General features: G+C 38.0%; 1 protein-coding gene across 1 annotated transcript in view; it reads right to left on the reverse strand.

Annotated features, from left to right (window-relative positions):
• Positions 1–1,244: 1,244 nt before the first annotated feature.
• PIKFYVE (phosphoinositide kinase, FYVE-type zinc finger containing) overlaps positions 1,245–20,895 on the reverse strand; it is a 563,129-nt gene continuing 543,478 nt past the window's right edge. The window contains exon 40 of the mRNA XM_053713067.1: positions 1,245–6,527. Coding sequence (XP_053569042.1) covers positions 6,412–6,527 — 116 coding nt within the window. The 3' untranslated portion in view covers positions 1,245–6,411. The remainder of the gene's footprint in view (positions 6,528–20,895) is intronic.

Here is a 20,895-nt window from a genome sequence, read left to right on the forward strand (position 1 = left end):
ATACCATCCTACAATAACAGACAGGATCTCTGAGGAAGTGCACTTAAAGTGAATGTCAATTTTGATGCTAAAGTGCCCGGTTTTTAAAAATTCGATTAAAAACAGGGGCACTTTAATTCATCAAAATTTACATTTCACTCCTGTTGTGAAAAAAAACTTACCTTTAATTCTTAACAGCAGCTCCAGTTTCCTCTGGTTGATGAAAGCCATTTCTGACGTCAGAAATGATGGATAGGTCATCCTCCAATCACGTCTTCCCCCCCGGGGGAATCAGTGTCTGATTCAACGCCGTGACTGGAGGAAGCCGGATTCCTCATTTTAGACCCAGGAAGAGGCTTTGCAATGGGTGGAGGAAGCTGGAGCTGCTGTCAAGTTTAAATGGTAATTTTTTTTAACAACAGGACACAACAGGACATAACAGGAGTGAAATGTAAATGTTGATGAATTAAAGTGCCCCTGTTTTTAATCTAATTTTTAAAAACCGGGCACTTTAGCATCAAAATTGACATTCACTTTAAGTTGCCAGAAACGCATCAGATCTAACGTATTTATGGTCTTGGATGTGATTATCATCGTATACCATTTCGCGAACCAACAATAAACTCTGAACTTATAATGTGCAACAATTTCAGTGTCTGCAATTACCTTTGTCTTGTGTTGCTATGTAGGACTAAATAAAATACCGTATTGAGGCTGGGAAAGGTGGAACTGCAAAGATTGATTAGCACTGCATCAAAACACCTAACAATTGTAGGGCTAGGTACTTATTTAGCATGCAAAAAAAAAAAATAAGAAGAGGGGAAAAACCCTACTATTTTTCTAAACACATAATAGCAAAGTTAAGATTATACTCTCTTTTAAAAGAGACCCCACAAATCATGTAGAAAATATTGTCCCTAAATTGGATGGGTGATCTATTGGGATTAAAATTACTACATTTGCCTGAATGACATTACTAGACTGTGAGAGTACTCTGAAACAAAGATATCTGCACTAAGCAATTAGTCTTAAAATGTAAAGAGAAAATAGCAATCTTGTCATATCCCAAATAAATGTTTTCAATGTTCAGTTCATATAGATTGCTATTTTAATCCATTAGAAAAGCATATAAAATTAAAATGTTAATGCAATTAAAAATTGCTAAATTCTTTTAGTACATAAATGCTTGTTGCAAAGTATCTGCTTAACCACCACAAAATGGTTAAACACATTAATAAAGTCTAGCACAGGAGCGACACAGGGACGATGATGGATGAAATTTTATTAGCCTCATGATCTATCTGCAAACAAACATTATCATTCAATATAATGGTACATTTTGTAGGGGGAAAAATATTGATATGTTTTTCTAAAGGATTACACATTACCTATTTGAGTGCTTTATATTTTAAATAAAAGTGCAAAATATTAGCTATTAAGTTCAAAAATAATTACTCTAATACTGAAACCTGGTTTACTTTTATAATATAGTACAAACTTAGTGAGTTGCAATACAGGTGACTTTAAAGGGACAGTCAACGCCAAACATAACAGGATCCCATATTTTGTAAAGCCAAACGAAGATTCGCCTCCTCGCATCGCTTCTGTCTTACTACTTCCTTCTCCTAGTAATTATCCACGATACATGAGTTAATCTGATCGAAATATGGCCTCCTAACTCTCCCCCACCGTTATGTATCTACATACTTTTTGAAAGCATCCGCCAATCAGAATGCAATCCTCGGTCAGAAATTCCAAACTTGTTCACGGAGTGTTGCACATGTGCAATTGCATAGAAACCAAAAAGCGGAACTTTATTTCGCAAATATGTTTCAGCCGGATTCTATATTTAAGTCTGATTTCTGACTGCTACCACAAATGCGCATGCGCGATGATGTATGATAAGCATCATCAATACTTGAATGTGCCTGAAATGGCATAGAGATGGGGAAGAAGGATGAAGGGGAGGAGTTAGGCGGCCATATTTTGAGCTGAATTCTAAATATAACGTGAACGATTACTAGGACGAGTACAAAGGTAATAAATAAGGGATGCGGTGCAGGCGGCTCTTCAATTGGGTTTACAAAATATGGGATCCTGTTATGTCGGGTGTTGACTGTCCCATTAAGAAGAAAACATTAAAAAAAGAAATACAATTAAATTAAAACTACTATGAAAACAGTGCACAAGCTGTGATGCCCACAAATATATATATACAATAATACAATGCTTAATAATATAGTCTATAAAGTAGAAGTGGTTATTTGAAGTGTGTAGTGCCATGTATGAAATGGCAAAAACAACTATATGGCAAAAATGAAAGCCTTATTTTCCAATGCACTTATTTTTACAAAGCACCTGTCTGACTCTGTAGCTAGATTAATAAGGAACGAAAAGGATTCTCTTTTTACACAAACCTTGCTAATTATTCTTGTTCTCCAGTAGAACTGATGTTGGATTAACAGCTACTTCAGCAAATCTTCCAGAATGTTATCTGAATTGGACAGATTTTATTTTTCACTACAAAGTTTTCTTATTCTTAGTGAATTAATATGTGTGCCTATTAATTAGTGTATTTATTCAGTTTATATTAATAAAAAGTGCATAAGATAAATGCTCTATCATGTTACAGCATTTTATAGTTACACTGCTGCTAGGGTATAACGGCGTTTAAACCCTACAAATGCATTGTCGGCTCCATAACAGCAGTGCACTACTAGGTGGTGACTGGTGGCTATATACATAAGTGTCTTGTCATTGCCTCACTAGATGTGTTTAGCTACTAGTAGTGCACTGCCACTCCGGAGCTGACTTTAACCCTTTTGCAGGTGTTAAACACAATTATATGCAAGCAATATACTACTGGGATGAATACATATGATTAGCCATTGACAAGAGGCACATGTGCCTAGCAAAAATCCCTAGCTAGCTCCCAGTAAAGTGTTGCTACTCTTGAACCTACCTAGGTACGTTTTTCAACAAAGGATACCAAAAGAACAAAGTCAATTTGATAACAGAAGTAAATTACAAATTTCTTAAAATTTCCTTTAAAGAAATGATAGGTAATATATCAAATCACAGCTTTCTGTGAAATGTAAGAATTGTGTACGTGGATTGTTTAAGTAGCTTTTACATCTGTGATTCAGTCAGAAGCATTTCTCAGACTGTCACGAGATAAATAATGTAATGGAGACATAAAAACATATTTAAAATAAGGATGTAGTCATCCAGTTAAATGCTATCCTCTAATGATTAGTATCAGTGCTTTGGGCCATCAGAAGGGTGCCTTTTTGTGAAAGGGACCATAATATAATAAATCATATTTTGATGTAAGGGACAAAAACTTGTGTTTTAAATATGCTCAGTTTCTGGCTTATTGCTATTCATTTCAGAAAGGCTACTTTAGAAAAGACCAACAAAGTGTCCAACGCAAGCTTATTATGTATATATATCTCTATCTTTTTCAAGCACATTGTAAATATATTACGTTGTTCAAAGCCATGTCATTTTGTAGGCTTCTATAGTGCTCAGTAGGACAAAGACAAGCTCTGCAGTTTAAATACCTAGCTCACCAGAATACACTATTAGACCGAAAAACTGGTTCTCCAAAACCCATCAAACCTGAAAATAATATCACTCATTCTGGGATAAATGCAGCAATAAACTTGCTCTTAAAAATCAAGATTGTTCGATTGCCATCGTGGTAATTGTAAGGGAAATTGAGCTATGCAACATAATGGCCATACCTTGTAAGCATCAATCAACAGGGAAGAACACCTGAAATCACCCACTCTAGAATTAACATGGCTTTTTTCCAACATCCACAGATAGTTTCAGATGGAGATAACAAAATGACAGACTGAGCTTAAACAAATTCCTTTAAGGTTTTTTAAACAATATTATGCTTTAAATTCAGTTCTTAAGAGGACATTAAACACTTCTTGGTTTTGTTTAAAATCCATGCTTGTGGAACCCTCTCTAGAGATGCAGAAAAATTATTTTGTCCCCAGCAAATCAAAGAGACGCCTTTGGCAATTTGCAGGTTACAGATTTTGCTTTTTGGTATCTAGGGAGTGTGGGACAAGCAATTTTTTTTTTTACACCAATGCAAGAGGTGTTTAATGTCCCTTTAATCAACAGGTATCACAACCTACAACGTGCTTGATTATTCTCAGTATTGAGAGAAACATATTATTGTGTACTATACACATCTCAGAAGCTGCAGCAGTGAAATATTACCATGTTAAACATCCCTAAGGTAAATAACTTTACAGACTATAGGTATGTAAAAGCATTAATAAAACATACATTTGTTTTATATCTCATATAAAACAACTGACAAACTCTTAAGGGGGTCTCACTGCCTCTTGGACTAAAGGTTTTCCTAGATGGTCATAAACAAACAAATGTTTACTGAGAAATGTTAGTTAAAAATATATAAGCCAAACAGGGAGGTTAACCGGCACTGCTGCAGTTCAAACTTATATTATGCCAATTAGCTAATATAACAGCAATCCCTGGCAATTACATAGCTTGTACATCACATTTAAAAAAGTAATACAAATAAAAAAAAAAAACTTCATTTGTCACAAAGTGATCATACTTCAGTTATCACATAAGACCCCAGACTTGAATAATTACATACAAGATGCTCTCAGACTTGTTCAATGAGTTGATAAAGATAATCTTTATACTTTTACAAAACTTCCCTAATAAACAAGTTGTCAAGCACCTGATGAATCTAATAAACTGGCCGTCACGTGCACAATAAAGAGTAATCCCTTAGCACCATCTTGAGGTTTGTTTCTGTAATATTACTAAGGATAAAACAACTATATCCCATATACAACTACTGTCTTAAGACAGTAGTTATAAAAAAAAATATGATTTTCAGCTATCACAAACTGTGCATTAAACTGAATTTGAAGATTTATTTACTGTATTTGAATATTGCACTTGTAAGATGCCACCAGCTAGATCAATATTTATGTGCAAATTTGAGAGCTGTGTTCTGCAAAATACATTCTTCACTGAAAAATAAAAGCAACACCCTCTGCATTCCCTATAAAAATTACAATAAAAACTATCTACATGCCAACCATAAACTTTATATTACAAACCTAGTGAAGATTAATTTAATATAATGTAGGGGCTACTTAGAATTTACATTCTGATTGACTACAAAGCTATACAGTCAGAGAAATTGTATATTCACTGCAATGTGAAAAAGCTCATTCAGTTTTATTTATTATTTATTAGAAATATTCTATAATTAACTGATGGTCAAATGATGATAAAGGCTCTGTGCAACATCACTTTGTGTTATGTATTCTCATACTTTTTCCTTTAAAACTCTTGGTGTAAAGGTTTTGCTTGCTGGAAGTCCAGTCACAAATGCCTTAGAATACAGAACACAGAAACCCTAATTAGTGACCAGTGTAAATTAGTAAAACTATCTAATTAGTAACAGAGTGGTATTAATTGAACATAGCTTATCAGTTCCACCAGGTGTTCCATCAGGCTTAGTGGTGACTAGCATACAGATGAAGAAATAAAAACCTTCTACATGTTATGTGGGTATACTGATGACTAATAACTACTGAGGTAGTATATTGTATATTCTATTAAATGCAAATAACCAGGGTTTTCTTTACATTGGAGATGTTAATGCTCTTAAATGTCAAACTGGGTTGTTGAAAATCAACTGAACATTTGAATGGTATAGTAATTATTATCCATTTTAGTAAGCGCTAATGGCAGCTCAGTATTGAAGCAATGCAGAAATAAGATCAGATTCAGAAAGGTTACTTAGAACAATCAAGCTTTCATTTGTACTGTATCATTGAAAGGAGTGTTTTTCCTTTTTTGTTATGAGCTGTCCTCAAAATCAGAGTTTGACTCATTTACAAAAGTAACTATGTATTTCTTTATCTTACCCGTGTTTATAACAGTAAGATATACAGCAATAATATAAACCACCCCATGCCTTCCTGATATTGCTGTCTGAAAAACAGAACTCAGAAGGCAAGAGATATGTGCCACAGGAATTCAGGATGCTGGCTGCACAGCAGTCACATTTAGTGATTACATAGTCTCTGCTATTCCACAAACAAAAAGGCTCATGGAAACATCAGTGCTTAAATAGCGATAATGGAACAACAATCTCTGCGGTTAGTCTTTTTTTTTTGCTTTATGAATAATTGTACATTAAATGCTGTTCCCAGATTTACATTGCCATGATGTCCTGATTCATATACAGCCCTTCTAGTTCACACTTAGTAAATTCAATGGGAAGAGGCTTCTAAACATGAAAATGAAGAACCTTTTCAGTTGCAAAGAAAACACTCTGATGATAGAAAAGGCCTAGGTGATAGTTGTGTAATTGTCATTTTTGTGCAAGAAGTTTCATAGTACAATGTTCTGTTTAGTTCTTCAACAGTTCCCACCAAGGCCTGTCCAATGATCAGGAACCATAAGGAAATACTTGTCCATTGCTTCGCAGAATCTTGTCCGGTATAGCTCTGGAGACACGACAGTGGGCATTTTCCCTACATAAAAAGTCAGGAAAGGTCAGAACTTAATTAGCGGTTAACAAGCAAATTTAAAACATAGCAGGCTCCCAGAATACGAAGGAGAAAGACATAACATTTTTTGGAGCAAGGGAAGGATTTTATAAAGTTATGCACGTTAACAATCCAAACTTATTTTAGTAGTCTACCTAGTTGCTAAGGTTTGTAAAGCCTGACCTAAAGGGACATTTTTTTAAAATCAATTATTCAAAAACAAAATTTATGCTTAACCGATAAATTAATTTATTTAATGATAATGGGAGTCTAAGAGTCATCAGGTGAAGGAATATTCCCCTCCTGACCACTAGGAGGAGGCAAAAGACACCCCAACACACCAGAGATTTAAATCCCTCCCACTTCCCATGATCGTCATACATATAGACAAATAGATGAGGAAAAAAAGGAGAAAATCAGGAAAGATAAATCATGAAAGAAATACATTTACCAGGTAATCATAAATGTTGTTTTCTTTCATAAGGTGATGAGAGTCCACGATTCATTACACCTGGGACCTTGATGGGATGGTAAAAATTGGTAAGAAAATAAAATGGAAGAAATCTATTTTTCAGACACTGCTGCCTGAAAAACTTGCTACCAAAAGCTTCCCCTGAAGAAGCAAAATATCAAAGTGATAACATTTAGTAAAAGTATGCAGGGATGACCAGGTTGCTGCTTTTAAAGATTTGCTCTACCAAAGCCTCATTTTTAAAAGCCCAAGAAGTAGAAACAGATCTAATCGAATGAGCAGTATGTTCAGGAGGAGGCTTTCCTGCATCATAATACATTTTGTATGTCAAAGATTTTAACCAGGCACCTAACGAAATTGCTGATGTATTTAAGCCCTTCCGATGACATGAAAACTTGAAAAAAAAGGACTAGAAGATTGACTGAAATCTTTGGTAGCCTGCACAACATAAATTATCCTTACCTGATAAATTAATTTATTTCATGGTGGTGAGAGCCCATTATTTATTACTCCTGGGAATTACACTTCCCTACCACTAGGAAGGGGCTAAGATTTCCAATCCCCAAGAGCTCTATAAAACCCCTCCCACCTCACAGGTACCTCAGTCTAACATATAGCCAAGCAAAATGAGGTAGGAAAACAAATAAAAGAAGCAGGGGGAAAAAAAAGATGTGCGTAACAAAAAAAAAACCCCTCCAAGAAAACACTATGGGCTAGATTACAGGTGGAGCGCTATATATCGCTAACATGAAAGTGATATTAGCGCTCCACTTTGTAATACCAGTGCACGATAATGTGCGATGATATTACGAACTAGCCGCAATGTGAACACGACCTTGCGTTCGCATTGCTAGGAAGCACTGCGCTCACAAGAGCGCACTTCCATAGGCTCCTATTGGAGCCTCGTTCTGATGCCGTCGCTTATGGATGGCAGCAATCAAATATCTAACCGCCTGCACTAAATATTATCAAAAAAACAAACACCTAAAACCGGCCACACGAAATATTAATAAAAAAACCTTACCGCCTGCACGGAATAATAACAAAAAAACCTAACTGCCTGTACGAAGTATTAACAAAAAAAAAAACTATCCGCCCGCATGAAGTATTAACAAAAAAACCTAACCGCCCGCACAAAGTATTAACAAAAAAAGAATCTAACCACCCGCAAGAAATATTAAAAAACACCTAAGGCATGCGCAAAATGTACTTCTAAACTGCCAACCTTCACTCCCCCCCACCCACACAACCCCCCAAAATAAAAAAACCTAAGTCTAAAAAAACCTAAGCTACCCATTGCCCCGAAAGGGGCATTTGAATGGGCATTGCCCTTAAAAGGACAATCAGCTCTTTTTCAAGCCCAAAAAAACCCCTAATCTAAAAAAAAAAAAAACCCACCCCAAATATTAAAATAAAAAAGCCTAAACCTAAGCCCCAAATAGGTACTCACTGTTCCTAAAGTCCGGCCGAGGTCTTCTTCCAGGCAGATCCATCATCTTCTATCTTCATCCGGAGTGAAGGCGGAGCGGAGGTGCGGAGCTGTGTTCTCGATGCCTGGATCCTCTGCGGCGGTCCTCAACGGTGGCGGTCCTTGGCGGCATGAAGGCTCCTCTTCATCTGATGTCCGTTGTAGACTGAAGATTGAATGCAAGGTACCGCAATCAATTTCGGGTACCTTGCATTCCTATTGGCTGAAATTTTGAAATCAGACAATAGGATTAGAGCTACTGAAATCCTATTGGCTGTTCAAATCAGCCAATAAGATTTCAGTAGCTCTCATCCTATTGGCTAATTTCAAAATTTCAGCCAATAGGAATGCAAGGTACCCCAATACATATGGGGTACCTTGCATTCAATCTTCAGTGTGCGACGGACATCACATGAAGAGGAGCCTCCAGGTCACCGAGGACCGCCACCGTTGAGGACTGCCGCTGAGGATCCAGACATCGGGAACACAGCTCCGCACCTCCGATCCGCGCCGCCTTCACTCCGGATGAAGATAGAAGATGATGGATCCATCTGGAAGAAGACCTTCTCCGCCAGACTTCAGGAACAGTCAGTACCTATTTGGGGCTTAGGTTAAGGCTTTTTTATTTTAATTTTTGGGTGTTTTTTTTATTTAGATTAGGGTTTTTTGGGCTTAAAAAAGAGCCGATTGCCCTTTTAAGGGCAGTAAAAGAGGTGAATGCCATTTTAAGGGCAATGTCTAAAAAAAACTAAACGGGCATTTGAATGGTCATTGCTTTTAAAAGGGCAATCAGCTCTTTTGTGGCCTATTAAAATAAAAAAGCCCTAGTAAAAAAACCAAAAAAAAAACCTAAGTCTAACCTCGAAATAGGTACTAACCATTCCTGACGTCCAGTGGTGAAGCTCTTCTTCCAGGCGGATCCATCTTCCTCTAGCATGGGGACATCATCTATCTTCATCCGGAGCGAAGGCGGCGCGGAGTGGAGGTGGCCGCGAGCAGGAGCGGCCGCCGTGCAAACATCCAGCGTAGAGGATCCTCTTCATGCGATAGCCGCTGCTAGACTTAGGTTTTTTATTTTGGGGGGTTGTGTGGGTGGGGTGGGGGTTACTTTTAGGGGGTAATTTGTACTTTATTTAGGTAAAAAAGCTGATCGCTTTAGGGCAATGCCCTACAAAAGGGATATTGGTAGTCTAGTGTTAGATTAGGGGGTGTTTTTATTTTTATAGGAGTATTAGTTTAGCTTTAATTTTTTTATTTTGGATAATTACGTTTATTTTTTTCTGTAACTTTAGATTTTTATATTTTTTGTAAATTTAGCTCACTTTAAAAAAAATAGACTGCCCTCTGGGAAGGCTTATCACCTAGTTTAAAAAAAAAACTACAATAGACAATATTTTGGGGCCATTTGGGGCAGATTTATAAAAATTAACCAGAGATCCGATAGCATAAAAAAACAGCATAATAATTATATCCTCTTAAAAAAGCTCTTTAACAATGGAAAACTTACCCTCTCCAAAAGAAGTTCTAAACACTTACAGGACTAAGGTACGCTAAGCCAAAACAAAAAAAGGAGACAAGTAGACTCCACACCCAAAGCATGGATAGCACTCGGCAGAAGAGGAAGAAAGTCGCAAAAAATCAAATGTTAAAAGGGAAATTAGTGCTCCAAAAAACCAACGTGTGCTTTCTAGAAGCATACATGCGCTAACCCGAAAGCTGACTCACAGGAAAAATGAATGCCCCTGAGCTTGCAAACCCTGACGTGCGCAATCCCGAGGGCTCAAGTGTGTTATCCCGATTCGGAAAAGAAAGAAATCAAAATTCTGCACGCCACAAAGTCACATGGCAATGGATATGATCTCCTTGGAAAAGTCGCCAAGAGGGGAAACCTACATCGGAGACGTGATTACGTTACTGGGAAGGGCTGGAAATTCAAAGCAGAACACAGGGATTCATTTCTGTAACATTTGTAGCCGGTACCAATACGGCACATTTTAAATAGTTTTGATCCTATACAATTGGTGTCTGTTGAAAAATAGGTTCCACCCCAAGTGACTTTTAAAATAACAACAATTGTTTTTAAATTGTTTTTATGTAATCGTTTTGTATCAATAAATCTTTTGATGAATAAAGTTACAGCCATCCGGAGACATTTATATTGAGCCTAATACATAGTGCAATATGTAGCTCTGGAAAGTGTGAGTAGCCTGTTATAAGTAAAGTGTTGGAAATGTAAAGCTACAAAGAGTTACACTAGCCGGACAAATAGCTCAGCATGCTAAGGCACTGTGGATGAGCTCTGTAGCAACCCAAGGGTTGCAGGTTCAATCCCCGTCAAAGGTCCACTCAGCCTTTCATCCTTCCGAGGTTGATAAAAACATAATTTATGTAAGAACTTACTTGATAAATTAATTTCTTTCATATTTGCAAGAGTCCATGAGCTAGTGACGTATGGGATATACAATCCTACCAGGAGGGGCAAAGTTTCCCAAATCTCAAAATGCCTATAAATACTCACCACACCCACAATTCAGTTTAATGAATAGCCAAGAAGTGGGGTGATAAAGAAAGGAGTAAAAAGCATCAACAAAGGAATTTGGAAATAATTGTGCTTTATACAAAAAAATCATAACCACCATAAAAAGGGTGGGCCTCATGGACTCTTGCCAATATGAAAGAAATGAATTTATCAGGTAAGTTCTTACATTAATAATGTTTTCTTTCATGTAATTGGCAAGAGTCCATGAGCTAGTGACGTATGGGATAGCAATACCCAAGATGTGGAACTCCACGCAAGAGTCACTAGAGAGGGAGGGACAAAATAAAAACAGCCATTTTTTTATGAAAAAAATTAATCCACAACCCAAGTATAAGTTTATTCTCAAAAAAAGAAAAAGAAAAACTTAAATCATAAGCAGAAAAATCAAACTGAAAAAGCTGCCTGAAGAACTTTCCTACCAAAAACTGCTTCCGAAGAAGCAAATACATCAAAATGGTATAATTTAGTAAATGTATGCAAAGAAGACCAAGTTGCTGCTTTGCAAATCTGATCAGCTGAAGCTTAATTCTTAAAAGCCCAAGAAGTGGAAACCGATCTAGTAGAATGAGCTGTAATTCTCTGAGGCGGGGCTTTACCCGACTCCAAATAAGCTTGATCAATCTAAAGCTTTAACCACGATGCCAAAGTAATGGCAGAAGCCTTCTGACCTTTTCTGGAACCAGAAAAGATAACAAATAGACTAGAAGTCTTCCTGAAATCTTTAGTGGCTTCAACATAATATTTCAGAGCTCTCACCACATGCAAAGAATGTAAAGATCTCTCCAAAGAATTCTTAGGATTAGGACACAAAGAAGGGACAACAATTTCTCTATTAATTCAGGTAGCTACGCTGGTGGTCTTGGCTTATAGCCAGTGTTCAAAAAGACTGACTTGCGGTCTACTCAGATCAAGATGTCCAGTTCTGATCCGTACTCTCCAAAGAGGAGTAAAACAGCAAGGCAAATGGTGGTTTGTATTATGATGGCAAAATACAATGTTACCAATGGTGATAACAAAGAAAGTTCGTGGCTGCAATCTTAAAATGAATAAGACTTTTATTGGCACAACGTTTCTCGGTCTGTACGTGACCGTTTCCTCAGGTGCAAAAGTGTATAATAAAACACATTAAAACCACGAACTTATAACAATCAGTACGGCGTCTTCAGATGCACACCGCGCATGTACGTAGGTGTGTCCCCATGCTGGGAGTTCCATTTGCGTAACCTGTCCAATGGGGTGCTTGCATTGATACACACCTCCATGGTTACGTGAGTAATGGGATATTAACAAATGCGGTGTTTGCAGTAAAACCGCACCAATGTAATTATATTTTAAAATAAAATAAATTTAAAAGCCGCAATGGGCTTAAATGCACTAAAAATCTAATGATTAATATTAGAAAATATATATAAAATAACTACCAGATCGGGCACACCTACTATTACTGCACACATAAATTCTATTTCTAGCAATTGTGCAGTCGATAACTCAAGTACTGATTGTTATAAGTTCGTGGTTTTAATGTGTTTTATTATACACTTTTGCACCTGAGGAAACGGTCACGTACAGACCGAGAAACGTTGTGCCAATAAAAGTCTTATTCATTTTAAGATTGCAGCCACGAACTTTCTTTGTTATCACCATTGGTAACATTGTATTTTGCCATCATAATACAAACCACCATTTGCCTTGCTGTTTTACTCCTCTTTGGAGAGTACGGATCAGAACTGGACATCTTGATCTGAGTAGACTGCAAGTCAGTCTTTTTGAACACTGGCTATAAGCCAAGACCACCAGCGTAGCTACCTGAACTGGCAGAGACGAGCGGAATCTTACCACCACAGTGGAGTGGGAGTTAGCTGGACAACTCTGAGGGTCCAGGAGGCACTTGTGACACTTTTCAAGTGTCCTTCATCCTGTGAGTATTTGGTTTTATTTGCACTGCGTGTCCCATCTCATTGGTAACCGCACTATGTTGGCGCCTTCTTTTATCTTCTTTTCTATTTAGTATCCACCCCTGGGTCACCAACAGGGATCGTTTGAAGAAGTGCTTGCCTCCTGTGATTTGGACAATACGCCCACCACATTTGTATAACTTTGATTATTGGGACGATTGCACTATATCGTTGTACCTAATAATGATCCAACTATATTGCTGTGTCTATTAACAACCTTTGCCTTGTATTTTAAATGCCAGTACCCCCTTTTTTATTTAAGGAGTATACTGCCAAGATAGCACTAATTCACTACCACTATTTGTCATTTGAGTTTAGACCTAGGAATAACTCATTTGTTTCCTACTTGGTCTTAATTTTTGAAATTACCACTTTTTTGCCATCTGCATATACACTTTTTATTCACCTTTATATTGCTAGTTGATTTTAGACCATTGGCGCACTAATTTTACACATTTATATTTTTTGAATTTCTCTATTAATGTTGTTAGAATTCACAACCTTAGGTAAGAATTTAAATGAAGTCCGCAAAACTGCCTTATCCTGATGAAAAATCAGAAAAGGAGAATCACAAGCAAGAGCAGATAATTCAGAAACTCTTCTAGCAGAAGAGATGGCCAAAAGGAACAACACTTTCCAAGAAAGTAGTTTAACGTCCAAAGAATGCATAGGCTCAAATGGAGGAGCCTGTAAAGCCTTCAAAACCAAATTAAGACTCCAAGGAGGAGAGATTGACTTAATGACAGGCTTGATACAAACCAATTTGTTAGCAAAAAAGGAAATTAGAAGCCGCAGTAAAACATAATAGCTTTATTTTCATACATAAAAATGGAACAGTAACATGTGACAAAAAATCTTTTCTTTCAACTTAGGGCATGTTTGTTGTTTTTTGTCACTGTTCCATTTTTATGGATGAAAATATAGCTAATATGTTTTACTGCAGCTCCTAATTTCCTTTTTTGCCAACACTTTGAGCCGTTTCTGGAGCAAGCAGTAATACCCCTTAAGTCGATTGCAAGCTGTCACTACAAGGACATTTACTTGGTGGATGAAGGAGGCTTTTTGAGGTGGCCACGGAGATCGAAGATCGGAGAATCCTTGACCCCCGTAAGTCGGCACAGAACGATGACGTAATGTCCCTGAGCCAGTGTGTGTGTGAGTCATTGGCGTCCGGACCAAGTGGCTTGTAAGAGCATTGAGGGTCCAAACGGAATACGCGGACTGACAGTTGTCCAGGAGAGAGGTCTCCTTAACGGCAGCTCCGCACCGGGCTAGTACTACATTTGAGCCGTGAAGAACGAAGGAAGCGGGGGGTAAGTACCTAATCCCAAGTACACTACTCTACATAGAGATACTTGATAATCTTTGTTGTTGCAGAAGGATTTCCCCCCACGCTTTGGGGAATTTGTTTTTTTTATACAAACCAAAGCCTGAACAAAACAATGAATATCAGGAAGTTTAGCAATTTTCCTGTGAAATAAAACAAAAAGAGCAGAGATTTGTCCTTTCAAGGAACTTGCAGACAAACCTTTATCCAAACCATCCTGAAGAAACTGTAAAATTCTAGGAATTCTAAAAGAATGCCAAGTGAATTTATGAGAAGAGCACCATGAAATGTAAGTCTTCCAAACTTGATAATAAATCTTTCTAGAAACAGATTTACGAGCCTGCAACATAGTATTAATCACTGAGTCAGAGAAACCTCTATGACTATGCACTAAGCGTTCAATTTCCATACCTTCAAATTTAATGATTTGAGATCCTGATGGAAAAACTGACCTTGAGATAGAAGGTCTGGTCGTAATGGAAGTGGCCAAGGTTGGCAATTGGACACCCGAACAAGATCCGCATACCAAAACCTTTGAGACCATGCTGGAGCCACCAGCAGCACAAACGATTGCTCCATGATGATTTTGGAGATCAATCTTGGAAGAAGAACTAGAGGCGGGAAAATATAAGCAGGTTGATAACACCACGGAAGTGTCAATGCATCCACTGCTTCCGCCTGAGGATCCCTGGACCTGGACAGGTACCTGGGAAGTTTCTTGTTTAGATGAGATGCCATCAGATCTATTTCTGGAAGCCCCCACATCTGAACAATTTGAGAAAACACATCTGGGTGAAGAGACCATTCTCCCGGATGTAAAGTCTGACGACTGAGATAATCCGTGTCCCAATTGTCTATACCTGGGATATGAACCACAGAAATTAGATAGGAGCTGGATTCCACCCAAGCAAGTATCCAAGATACTTCTTTCATAGCTTGAGGACTGTGAGTCCCACCCAGATGATTGACATATGCCACAGTTGTGAAATTGTCTGTCTGAAAACAAATGAACGGTTCTCTCTTCAACAGAGGCCAAAACTGAAGAGCCCTGAGAATTGCACGGAGTTCCAAACCCCTTGTGCTGTCAGAGATCCCCAAACAGCTCCCCAACCTGAAAGACTCGCATCTGTTGTGATCACAGTCCAGGTTGGATGAACGAAAGAGGCCCCTAGAATTATACAATGGTGATAGAACCACCAAGTCAGAGAAAGTCAAACATTGGGATTTAAGGATATTAATTGTGATATCCTTGTATAATCCCTGCACCATTGGTTCAGCATACAAAGCTGGAGAGGTCTCTTATGAAAACGAGCAAAGGGGATCATGTCCGATGCTGCAGTCATGAGACCTAAAACTTCCATGCACATAGCTACTGAAGGGAATGATTGAGACTGAAGGTTCCGACAGGCTGCAACCAATTTTAAACGTCTCTTGTCCGTTACAGGCAGAGTCATGGACACTGAATCTATCTGGAAACCTAAAAAGGTGACCCTTGTCTGAGGAATCAAAGAACTTTTTGGTAAATTGATCCTCCAACCATGTCTTTGAAGAAACAACACTAGTTGATTTGTGTGAGATCCTGCAGAACGTAAAGACTGAGCGAGTACCAAGATATCGTCCAAATAAGGAAACACTGCAATACCCTGCTCTCTGATTACAGAGAGTAGGGCACAGAGAACCTTTGAAAAGATTCTTGGAGCTGTCTCAAGGCCTAAAGGAAGAGCAACAAATTGGTAATGCTTGTCTAGAAAAGAGAATCTCAGGAACTGATAATGTTCTGGATGAATCTGAATATGAAGGTATGCATCCTGCAAGTCTATTGTGGACATATAATGCCCTTGCTGAACAAAAGACAGAATAGTCCTTATAGTCACCATCTTGAAAGTTGGTACTCTTACATATTGATTCAAAATCTTTAGATCCAAAACTGGTCTGAATGAATTTTCTTTCCTTGGGACAATGAATAGATTTTAATAAAACCCCAGACCCTGTTCCTGAAGCGGAACTGGCATGATTACCCCTGATAACTCCAGGTCTGAAACATACTTCAGGAAAGCCTGAGCCTTTACTGGGTTCGCTGGAATGCGTGAGAGAAAAAATCTTCTCACAGACGGTCTTACTCTGAATCCTATTCTGTACCCCTGAGAGACAATACTCTGAATGCAACGATTTTGGTCCAAATTGATCCAAACATCTTTGAAAAATTTTAATCTGCCCCCTACCAGCTGAGCTGGAATGAGGGCCGCACCTTCATGCGGACTTGGGGGCTGGCTTTGATCTCTTAAAAGGCTTGGGATTATTCCAATTTGAGGAAGGCTTCCAATTGGAAACAGATTCCTTTGGGGAAGGATTAGATTTCTGTTCCTTATTATGTCGAAAGGAACGAAAACGGTTAGAAGCTTTAGATTTACCCTTAGGGTTTTTTATCCTGAGGCAAAAAAACTCACTTCCCCCCAGTGACAGTTGAAATTATTGAATCCAACTGAGAACCAAATAATTTAGTACCTTGGAAAGAAAGAGATAGCAATCTGGACTTAGAAGTCATATCAGCATTCCAAGATTTGATCCACAAAGCTCTTCTAGCTAAAATAGCTAAAGACATATATCTAACATCAATTTTGATACTATCAAAAATGGCATCACAAATGAAATTATTAGCATGTTGAATCAACTTAACAATGCTAGACAAATCATGATCCGATACTTGTTGCGCTAAAGTCTCCAACCAAAGAGTTGAAGCAGCTGCAAAATGAGTCAAATAAATTGCAGGCCTAAGAATATGACCTGAATATAAATAAGCCTTCCTTAGATAAGATTCAAAATTCCTATCTAAAGGATCTTTAAAAGAAGTACTATCTTCCATAGGAATAGTAGTACGTTTAGCAAGAGTAGAGATAGCCCCATCAACTTTGGGGATCTTTTCCCAAAACTCTAACTGCTGGCAAAGGATACAATTTTTAAAAACTTGAAGAAGGAATAAAAGAAGTACCAGGTCTATTCCATTCTTTAGAAATCATATCAGAAATAGCATCAGGAACTGGAAAAACCTCTGGAATAACCACAGGAGGTTTATAAACAGAATTTAAATGTTTGCTAGTTTTAATATCAAGAGGACTAGTTTCCTCCATATCCAATGTAATTAACACTTCTTTTAATAAAGAACAAATACACTCCATTTTAAATAAATAAGAAGATTTGTCAGTGTCAATATCTGAGGCAGGATCTTCTGAATCAGATAGATCCTCATCAGAGAAAGATAAATCAGTATGTTGCCGGTCATTTGAAATTTCATCAACTCTATGAGAAGTTTTAAAAGACCTTTTACGTTTATTAGAAGGCGGAATGGCAGACAAAGCCTTCTGAATAGAATCAGAAATAAATTCTTTTAAATTTACAGGTATATCCTGTGCATTAGATGTTGAGGGAACAGCAACAGGTAATGAACTACTACTGATGGATATATTTTCTGCATGTAAAAGTTTATCATGACAACTATTAAAACCACAGCTGGAGGTATAATCTCCACAAGTTTACAACAAATGCACTTAGCTTTGGTAGAACTGTTATCAGGCAGCGGGGATCCAACAGTGAATTCTGAGACAGGATCAGATTGAGACATCTTGCAAATGTAAGAGAAAAAAACAACATATAAAGCAAAATTATCAATTTCCTTATATGGCAGTTTCAGGAATGGGAAAAAATGCAAACAGCATAGCCCTCTGACATAGAAAAAGGCAAGAGGCAAATAGGAATGGGGTGTTAAATAATGAAAATATTTGGCGCTAAGTATGACGCACAACAAACAGAAAAATATTTTTTGGCGCCAAAAACGTCAGAAAACGACACACTCGCGTCATAAATGACGCAACCTTGTGAAGGACTCGGCGTCAACTAAGACGCCGGAAATGCAGAATTTGCGTCAATGAACGTAACTTTGCGCCAAAAAAAATTGCGCCAAGAATGACGCAATAAACTTTGGCATTTTCCGCCCTCGCGAGCCTAATTCTGCACAGTCAATTTGAAAAAGAGACTATACCCCAGGTAAGAAATACATTTTCATAAAAAAACATTTCCCAGATATGAAACTGACAGTCTGCAAAAAGGAAATATACTGAAATCCTGAATCATGGCAAATATAAGTACAATACATATATTTAGAACTTTATATAAATACATAAAGTGCCAAACCACAGCTGAGAGTGTCTTAAGTAATGAAAACATACTTACCAAAAGACACCCATCCACATATAGCAGATAGCCAAACCAGTACTGAAGCGGTTATCAGTAGAGGTAATGGAATATGAGAGTATATCGTCGATCTGAAAAGGGAGGTAGGAGATGAATCTCTATGACCGATAACAGAGAACCTATGAAATAGATCTCTGTGAGGAAAACCATTGCATTCAATAGGTGATACTCCCTTCACATCCCTCTGACATTCACTGTACTCTGAGAGGAATCGGGCTTCAAAAAATGCTGAGAAGCGTATATCAACGTAGAAATCTTAGCACAAACTTACTTCATCACCTCCATAGGAGGCAAAGTTTGTAAAACTGAATTGTGGGTGTGGTGAGGGGTGTATTTATAGGCATTTTGAGGTTTGGGAAACTTTGCCCCTCCTGGTAGGATTGTATATCCCATACATCACTAGCTCATGGACTCTTGCCAATTATATGAAAGAAATGAGCAACGCCTTGAGACCCTTACGAGTGATTAGCTGCGCTTTACAAGTACGCCATACATACATACATGTTATACTTTTTATTCTTTTGAGGATTTCACCTGAGAAAATTAAAGTCAAGAACAAAAGACACAGATTTAGACACAGAGAAAATATACTTACCAGGACACAGAGTGGTGTTTAAAGGGCCATGATACCCAAATGTTAAAACACTTGAAAGTGATGTAGCATAGCTGTAAAAAGCGGACTAGAAAATATCACCTGAACATCTCTATGTAAAAAGAAAGATATTTTACCTCAAAAGTTCCTAAGTAGCCACATCCCATTGTAAAGGACTTCTAAGCAGCATATTAGTATGTCTGTCTCGGGACAGCTAAGGGAGTGAGCTTACGTGCACACTCATCTTATTTCTGAGTCAAATTAGATTTCAGATTATAGATCATGTAGAGAAACCCAGGAGGGGGGGCAACAGAGAGAAAAAACTTCAGCAAAAAGAATTGTTTTGGATCTATACATTAGGTACTATGTGGCCAGGAGGTATGAATAGAGAAATGGATTGGAGTATTTTCTGATTACTGTCCCTTTAATATAAGAGGTAAAGGCTTAAAAAAAAAAAAAAAAAAAAAAAAAAAAAAAAAAAGGTCTAAAAAGTTCTTAGAGCTAACAAAAAGTACACACAATGATAAATCAACTGTGAAGTCATATGAGAACCTCTAAGAAAAGAGGTGTGTGAACACTAGGTGGAGTTAACTGATGTAGATAGATCATCACAGGTGTGTATTATAATTGAATGGGAGGGGTTAAGGGTATTTTAAGCCTGTATGTGTCAGTGTGATTTTATACATGATTAAGGACAGTTGGTCCGAAACGTTGTATTAACTTTTTGGCAAAAATAAAAATCTTTTTATTCAGTGCTGCTGCAGCTTGAACTTTCTACTTATTTTTGGGTTTTTTGGTATGGACCCTTGCAGCCTGCACGGATAAATAACCTCAAAAACAGAGTGCTGAACAGTAACCTGCTGTTGGAATTGTTGTTATACCAATTCTGTTCTGTGCACCTTAACTATGGAGGACAAACAAGATGAGCCAAAGACTTTTGGATACACAGACACAGAAGCAGCAAGAATTACCACATTGATTTGTGGCTCAAGGGATTTCTTGAGAGCCTCTCCCAGTCAAGTTGTAAGTAAAAGCTATGAGCATATACAGAAGAAGCAAATAGCATATGAATTACATGCAGTAACTCTAGCGGAATATCATAGAGTGAAAAGGATCCCTAGAGGCCTGCGAATGAATGTGCAACCCACCCTGTTGCGGGATAACATCGAATACTGTCAGAAATTTGAAATGATTTTGAACAAGTGCTCTTTCGATTTGATGGTACTCACGGTTGAATTTCTGCAGATGGAGCTGAGCAAACAAAGAGTACAGATGGAAGAATACAAGCGTGAGCTGGCGACATCAATGTCCGCACAAGAGCTGGATAAATTAATAAGCGATGTGGAAACACAGATGCAGGAATTGAGGAGTACCATACAAGACAGAAAAAAAAACAAGTTTGCCCGAGATGAGCATGATTACGAGACCGGAACAGTGTATCGCTGGAGAGGGGAACGAGTTGGAGAACGGACCGGAAGTAGATACGGAGGCACTTCCGGTGGAAGGAGAAACCGGCGTAGCAGGGCGAATAGGCAAAATGATCAATCGGCCACACAGAGTTCCTCATCAGAATCGGCTTCGGGGGACTCAGAAGGAGAGGGCAAACCCGCAGAGGAGGGAAGCGCCACCGCAGGAAAAAAAGACCAAGACGAGTGGCAGCAAGCAGCGGGCAACGACTCGCAGCCAGAGGAAATAACTGTAAATCTGAGTCAGACGCAGCTAACCATGGAAGAAGAGCAAGTGCTAAACAAA

The sequence above is a fragment of the Bombina bombina genome, chromosome 1 (genome assembly GCF_027579735.1).
Source record: "Bombina bombina isolate aBomBom1 chromosome 1, aBomBom1.pri, whole genome shotgun sequence".
Taxonomy (NCBI): Eukaryota; Metazoa; Chordata; class Amphibia; order Anura; family Bombinatoridae; genus Bombina; species Bombina bombina.